Source organism: Trachymyrmex septentrionalis, unplaced genomic scaffold (assembly GCF_001594115.1).
Source record: "Trachymyrmex septentrionalis isolate Tsep2-gDNA-1 unplaced genomic scaffold, Tsep1.0 scaffold107, whole genome shotgun sequence".
Classification (NCBI taxonomy): Eukaryota; Metazoa; Arthropoda; class Insecta; order Hymenoptera; family Formicidae; genus Trachymyrmex; species Trachymyrmex septentrionalis.
Window position 1 is genome coordinate 1,936,113 of NW_017304196.1, and position 7,190 is coordinate 1,943,302.

A 7,190-nucleotide genomic window follows, 5' to 3' on the forward strand; every position below is an offset into this window, starting at 1 on the left:
TATATTTATCCTTAAAATATTAAAATATATTTCGCGCATTAAACGAACATATAAGAGCGTACTTACAGCGAATAGGTCGGCCGAAAGATACTCCAAATTAACATTATCCGGATCAGTCAGTAATCTATATAATGTAGAACCGCGATTATCTGGTATTTGCTGCAGATCTTTGACCGCTTGATTTTTACTTAATGTTAGTACCAATGTATCCAAACGTCCCAATTCCAGTATCGCGTTACCGATTTTATATTCTGAATCTTGAAATACGTGTATATCCAATAGTTTTGTGATATATCTTTCTCTACAAAACGAAACGATTTTATAAAACATGAGCGTGAATATATTATAGATTGCAAATTTTGTAACAGTTACCTAACTGATGCAGACAACTCAGGGATGTCGTAATTATCATCAGGTCCTAAATCTATTTCCGTTGTTGAGTTCCAAGCTAAACCAGCCGCTATTAAATAACCGATCCACGCGAAAGGATGCGGAGTAAGATGATGACTTCCCGACCAATGTGCGACAACAACACCGATCGAGTTTTGCTCCAAAGAGGTTTTTATGGCGTTTCTTGTGTTAGCATATGTCGATGCTGGACATCCGGCCAAACTATTGTAACTAGCTGTGCCAGAACTTGGTAATACATTACCACCAGCTAGTCTAAATGGCTCCGTCCATTCGGAGAAATCATAATCAGCCTGTAATTCGGATATTTATAGTACATTTTACTTCAATAATTGTCCCTGCGAGTATATCATACAAAATTGAAGGAAGAAATTTAACTCTCACCTGAAATCCGTATTCGACAAATATGATATTAGTAGGAATATTGTGAAACTCAGATTTGGAATGTAAACTGTTGGAACATAAAAGTAGAGTCGTGTTCGAGCTCAAATTGAGGATATGCCAGAGTTCTTGAAGGCACGAGTAAGACTTGAATACTTCCGACATGTCCGTTTCGAGCGTATCGTTGACGGACACACTCAAATCGAAGCTATCAGCTTGTACTAATAAAGTGGTTAATCGAGGGCCTACGTGAACGTAATTTAAGCTAGGAAATACTGCGAGCAAGTCTTGAAAGATAGGCCACATTTGCATCAGGTGATGTTGGCTGACATTAGAATCGACGTCCAACGTTGGAACTATGTCCAAATGACGATCTCTGAAAAAATTATTTTCCAAATTACGTAACATAAAAACTTCTCCATTTAAAACGTAAATTATATAATAAATATGTAAAAAGATCGCAATTAAAAACAATGACACAATGAAAAGAGTGATGATATAAATAATACAGTTCATAAAAAATCGAAAATCTCTTATTTAAAAAGTGAATTCTTAGAATTACATATAATAAATATGTAATTTATACCTGCAATATCTGTCTAGAGTTACCATCTCGGACTTGGAATAACAAAGCTGCCAGTCGCAATTTTGAACGAGCCTGGAGTAGAGGTGCAAATGCGAGATTTTAAACGATGAGAGTAGATCAATAATATATAAAAGATATTCCAAGGTCGGTACGCGTCCTCTAGGCGAGATGTCCAACAATATACCACGATGTGCGAATCTCGGCTCGTCTTTGATAAAGACAGGCTCTATCTCGCACACTTCCGACCTACTCTGATTCTTACTCAGACGCAGAATTTGCACGAATGTGCAGACCGCATAATGCAGCCCCGCTAGACTTCCAGCGCTTACTTTTATGGAGTTATGCGTAATATGCAATTGATAGCTATCCGCAATGTTAAACAGATTTCTATTCACGATGCATTCAATCGTATTATCATTGAGCAACTTGCCGCAACTAGGTTGCACTTCGCCGATCTTTACATCATGACCCAATTCCAGCAGATGAGTCCTGCTTATCTCCCACACATCCAGTATTTTATGTACAGATTCACTGCCCTATAAAAATAATGTTGAACCACAATGAGAATTTATATGTAAAATTGAGGGAATTCCTTCTCAACAAAAATATGATTCAAAAGATTTTCTATATGTTTGAGAAACCTTAATATACATATGTACATCTAAATATTACCTGTATTATTGATATAAGAAGCTCTTTTCCAGCAATAAATGGAGCCGTAAAATTTTTTAGTTCGTTTACAGTTTTTGGCTGTGGCCATAGCAAGTTATAAATACTTCCTTTATCAATAATAGATTTACTAGGACTCTCTTTGCCTGCATCACGCGAAGGCACATCGTACGCCGGATCCGACGACTTGTTAGATTCGACCGACAGTTGGCTCATATTGCACGTGAGGCTCTTCTGACAATAGCTTGTATCTGGGTATGACATAGTGGCACTGTGTATTGTTTCGTTCTCGTTCAGCATAAAATTTGATATAAATCTTTGAAGGAAACAATGCAGAGATTGTTTCTTTCTAGACAACTCGTACGGCGTTTTTCCCGCAAATGTTCTGAAAAAAAAAGAAAAGAAAAGAAATGCTGTTTGATATGTTTGCACGCGCAAGAACAATAGTCTGCTCATATTCATATATTAATCGCTCACCCTTTAGTAGCTCGTATAAGAGGATTTGCACCAGCCTGCAATAGTTCTTGACAGATAGCAATGTCGCCACGATTCACTGCATCATGCAATGGTGTAGCGCCACAACCATTCTCAGCGTTTACATCAGCTCCTTTATCTACATGAAAATGGTAACATAAATGTTATTTTTAGATGCAGATTATAAATTTTGTATTGCTGAACTGGAATGTATTACAGCTTTCCTTCTTGTTTTTTTTTTTAAATATCAAACATATACCTATTTAACTTTAAGTGCAAACACTCTGTGTACATTACCAAGTAAACATGCAATAATGTGTTTGTTTCCATAACATGCTGCCCAATGTAACGGTGTGTTCTTACTGCCCTGCGAGTCCCACGAATTAACATCCAATCCTGCATCCAATAACTGCACTACTCTGTCTACTCTGTAAAAAAATATGTGTCAATTGTTCTATAATGTTAATTGATATGATTAAAGTGATGGTTATATTCCACAATTGAAAAAAGAAAGCATAAAATTGAATGTTGATATTTACGTACTCAGAAGCAGCTGTTGCTCTCAACATTTCTTCTATATAGATACGTCGTATTGTATCACTCGAAGCAACATCTACCGCATTATGTCCATCAGCATTTTGCACAGCTGGATCAGCACCACAATTTAGAAGAGTTCTCACAATGTCCGCTTGGTTGGTCTTAAACATAAACAGCATAAATAGAAACATTTATCAATAATCCAAATAGAAACATTTAAAAACAATGAAAATTGGAATAGCAACAATGGATGAAACATGTCTGGAAAAGAACTTCATGGACCTTTGAGGCATATAACAAGAAAGTTCCTTCCTCCAAAACCGGTTGATTTAATATCTTGTCCCTCGTGATACCCTCTGTGGCATTACCGTTCTCACCTGCGGCAGAGAAAGATCGACAATGTAAACAACGAAAAATGAAGGATGTTCTTATCCAGGCCACTTAATTTATTATCTTAGTACACGAGAAGTTCGCGCAAGATTTGAAGTGAGGAAAGAAAGGATACATACACGCATCCAGGAGCGACCTGATAATGTCAGTACGTCCGTGTTCGATCGCTGTGCGAATATTATCGCAGATGCCTTGCATCTCTGTTCTGATTCAGTCTGCAGCTCCGAGTGAGATGAGTCAGACCGGCATGTCGCCAGGCATCATCGGGCTGTCATTCCGTTATCAACTGTCAAAGAGATTCGTGCCGGTCGTATTGCTGATCTCCCGCGACTCCCGCACGACATAGCAATCGCAGAGTTGCCAGATCTCTTCTTCTTCTCTTATTTTGCCAAGTCTCCTGCCATTTCACAGACGTCAGAAAGAAACTTAAAAGCGATAGTCAAACTTTTTTCGTGAAAAAAAAAAAACACCAGAAAAAACTCTGTATTACACTAGCAGCATCAAGATCTATTTCATAAAATGAATATGAATCTTCATATTTTCGAAACTGCTGATAAAATTGCAGTTTAGACTTTAGAAAATAAATGTTATCGTGGCCGTGTTAAAAAGTCTGTTCGTGTTGCATGCGCCAACATGGGTAGGAGCATATTGGAGTATGCGACGCGAACAGACCTAATAAGAGCTATCACCAGGATTGGCTATTTATGGACAAAATGAGGGGGAATTCGATCACGTGATTATTTATCACTAAAAAAAAATAAAGGTCTGTTCTTTTTCCACTCCAAATTCTGAACTGGTTAAAGTGAGACAGATATAGTTTGTTTGTTTATAATTCTTCGAAAAAGAACAGACCTTAAGTGTAAAGCATGAAAAAGCATCTTCAGCATCATTGCGTGTCATTGTATTGTTCTTGGTCAGTGTTGGTGCTGCATCGGTAACCTTAGATTTCAGGTAACCTTTTGTTAACAACTTTTGTGTGTTTCGTTGCAAGTTATTCTGGATTTCAATCAATTTCGATGTATGAAACGGATAAAAGAGAGAGTGTTTTCGTAGAGATTCACGAGCTCTGGGAGTCGAGAAGAAGCCGAGAAGTTGAAGATTAAATGCCGGAGAGACCGTACTGAGAGTGTAGTTGATCCTTTGATTCGAATTGACTCATTCAATTATGATAGTCATGGATCTGTTGTTCGGAATACAGATAAATTCTGAGATGGTCATGCCGATTACGTTGAGTGGCGTGAACCTGAAGACGAAAGTGGAGACACTGAAGCAAGAAGCCGCGAAAAGGTGGAATCTGCCCAAGGATTCGTTTGGTAAAAGTGACTTTACACTATTTGAAGATTGGTCGTGATTATCTTTATACTATTGTTATTCAATCCTATAAAATTTAACATCAGATGTTTTTTGATTTCTTATGTATTTGAAATATACATCAAGACATTTAGACTGTCAAAAATCTTTATCAGATTAGCTTTATTTTCCTTAATAAAGTTAGTCTTGTTTTCATTTTTTAGTGGATTAGTCTTATTTATTATCTTTCTTTAAAAAAGTTTAATTCTAATTTTTAAAAAATATGATTATAGTTTAAGCTTTTTGAAATAATTCTTTGTAGAATAAATTCAACTTTAGTATAAACATAATACTAATGATTATCTCCTTTTTTCTTTAGAATTTATTTATTATGGGCTTATACTTGAGGATGATGCAACAGTGGAATCTATTGGATTGAAGAATGGATCAATGGTGCATGCACTAAAGAAAAAAGAGCCAGAGTCGTCAATATTGAATAAACATATATCAGAAGATTGCATATTACAACTGGCATCTGCATTTAAATCTTTCAATGAGACTCCTGCATTTAGAAGTGCTTTGCATGTAAATATTCTTTAAATAATATTTATGCTGTGTGACCTATACTATATATATACTTTTATATCTTGTATAACACATGATATATACCTTTAATTATAATTGTCAAGTATTATTAGAGAAAATCTGTATAAACATTGTGATATGTTTCAGCGTTTAAGCAAAAGACCAGAGGTGATAGATAATATTATTTCATCCTCTCCTGGATTGCACGAAGATGCAGTTGCCATTGCCATGTTGCAGGATCCCGAATTAATGGCACATTTCATAGATGTTGATACTGTTAGAAGGTAATTAGATGTATGATCTCCTAAATGTGTATTACCTCAGAAATATTACGCAAGTAGCATATTTTTTAAAACAATATATTTTTACCTTATATATTTTTAGTATGAACATGGATTTAAAGATTTTTTTATTATCTTACATTTAGAATAGCACAGTTGCATCCAGTGTTAATTGAGGCAGCACAGAACATTGCAGCAGCCGTGCACGAGGAAGCGCACAACGCGGCCTCCAGCGGCTCCTCCAGCAGTTCAGTGACCAGTTCACAGCCTACTACCGCACGTTCCTATAGCGTGGATAGCATGAGCCTTGAGGAGGAAATGGCGCGCGATATTGCTCACTTTTTCGCCACGCAGCCTATAAACGACAGTAATCTACGTTTTCCTAATGTGTCGCCGGCTACGAATTCGCAGGCATTGCAGCGACTGGATAATTTGCCGTCCTCCACATCCGACGGTGCCAATCAACCTGTAACCGACAATCAGAGCACCGGCGTGATCACGCCACAAATGTTCATGGAAGCTATGAGACAAGCCGCATTGGCAACCAATTCAAATCCACAGCAGCCAGTCGAATCGCCGGCGACCTCCTTGTCGCCGGTATTACCGCTATTCTCACCACCAATTAATGATCTGCAGCGGCAGTTGGCACAGATGCACGAGATGGGTCTTCAAGACGACACGATAAACGTTCAGGCATTGCAGTTTACCAATGGTGACGTGCAAGCAGCCATCGAACTTGTATTTAGTGGTTTCTATGATAATTAATGGACTAGGAACGATGGGACGAGGTAATATAAGTGATTGCAGTATTTGTACAAATGTTTCAGAAAATAGTGTTTTCCAGATGAGTCAGCCTGAATATCCACGACACATGTTCTCAATTTGTAACATACGTTGATGCTGAGTATTACTGAGTCATACAGAATGTGTTCAAGATGTGAAATTTACTGTTTGAGGGAGACTTTTTTATATGATTTTTAAGGTGCATTGTTTACATTAAAATAGCAAAATCTGCGAAACTTCGTGTTTCAAGAGTTATAAAGACTATTATTCTAATTTATTAGAATGCAGTACAATGTACTTTGTTACTAACATCTACGCAAAACAAAAATATATATATATATAAAGAAAATATACGTATATATTATGTATATATTAAGAAAATTGTATTTAGTAAAATGCTACACTTGCTAAATATATATAATGTATGAATTTTTATATCTTTGACAATTTTACATTTATGATGATTGCTCAAACAAAAACGTGACTTTTATTTCTTCTATGTAACGTTCTTATGCCGTTATAATATGAATGAAGTAAAACGTTCGGACATATCACATATGCTGTAGTTATCTACAAATTTTTTAACCTTTTTAATTATTGATACATGATTTATAGAACTGTTATCTCGTCTTTTTCACGCGCCTGTATATAGATAATCGATTTTATATAGCATAATAAATTATACGAAGTCATCAGGAGTTCAATCAAAGTTTAACATACTTCATTAAAAATCAATGCAAATATATATGCATATGTACATGTATGACTGATTAGATTTCTTTCTTCCTTTCTCTCTCTCTCTCTCT

General features: G+C 36.3%; 2 protein-coding genes across 5 annotated transcripts in view; one reads left to right on the top strand and one right to left on the bottom strand.

The window, feature by feature from the left end:
- LOC108746049 overlaps nt 1–3,934 on the bottom strand; it is a 4,752-nt gene extending 818 nt beyond the window's left edge. For 2 of the 3 annotated variants that reach the window (XM_018482561.1, XM_018482577.1), the window contains exons 1-10: nt 3,565–3,934; nt 3,338–3,432; nt 3,062–3,216; nt 2,816–2,946; nt 2,522–2,657; nt 2,048–2,429; nt 1,376–1,911; nt 793–1,165; nt 373–701; nt 67–301 (exon numbers count right to left, since the gene is read on the bottom strand). In XM_018482561.1, the coding sequence (XP_018338063.1) occupies nt 67–301; nt 373–701; nt 793–1,165; nt 1,376–1,911; nt 2,048–2,429; nt 2,522–2,657; nt 2,816–2,946; nt 3,062–3,216; nt 3,338–3,432; nt 3,565–3,643 (2,451 nt within the window). In that variant the 5' untranslated portion in view covers nt 3,644–3,934. Of the gene's footprint in view, nt 1–66; nt 302–372; nt 702–792; nt 1,166–1,375; nt 1,912–2,047; nt 2,430–2,521; nt 2,658–2,815; nt 2,947–3,061; nt 3,217–3,300; nt 3,433–3,564 lie in introns of those variants that run through there. The other variant, XM_018482570.1, reaches the window with a different exon arrangement.
- A 411-nt stretch (nt 3,935–4,345) lies between these two features.
- LOC108746169 (ubiquitin-like protein 7) lies at nt 4,346–6,618 on the top strand. 2 transcript variants are annotated; one of them, XM_018482772.1, is made up of 5 exons: nt 4,346–4,396; nt 4,501–4,758; nt 5,115–5,320; nt 5,468–5,604; nt 5,748–6,618. In XM_018482772.1, exons 2-5 carry the CDS (start codon nt 4,611–4,613, stop codon nt 6,364–6,366), a joined length of 1,110 nt encoding a protein of 369 aa, XP_018338274.1. In that variant the 5' UTR covers nt 4,346–4,396; nt 4,501–4,610; the 3' UTR covers nt 6,367–6,618. The 2 variants fall into 2 exon arrangements, with proteins under 2 accessions (XP_018338274.1, XP_018338283.1); XM_018482781.1 differs by having other exon boundaries at nt 4,355–4,758; nt 5,748–6,389; nt 6,446–6,618.
- Nucleotides 6,619–7,190: the final 572 nt, after the last annotated feature.

Coding starts and splice junctions, on each gene's coding strand:
- LOC108746169 (XM_018482772.1), top strand. CDS start 4,611: ATGATAGTCATGGATCTGTTGTTCGGAATACAGATAAATTCTGAGATG. Junction 5,321..5,467: donor CATTTAGAAGTGCTTTGCAT/GTAAATATTCTT, acceptor GATATGTTTCAG/CGTTTAAGCAAAAGACCAGA. Junction 5,605..5,747: donor GATGTTGATACTGTTAGAAG/GTAATTAGATGT, acceptor TCTTACATTTAG/AATAGCACAGTTGCATCCAG.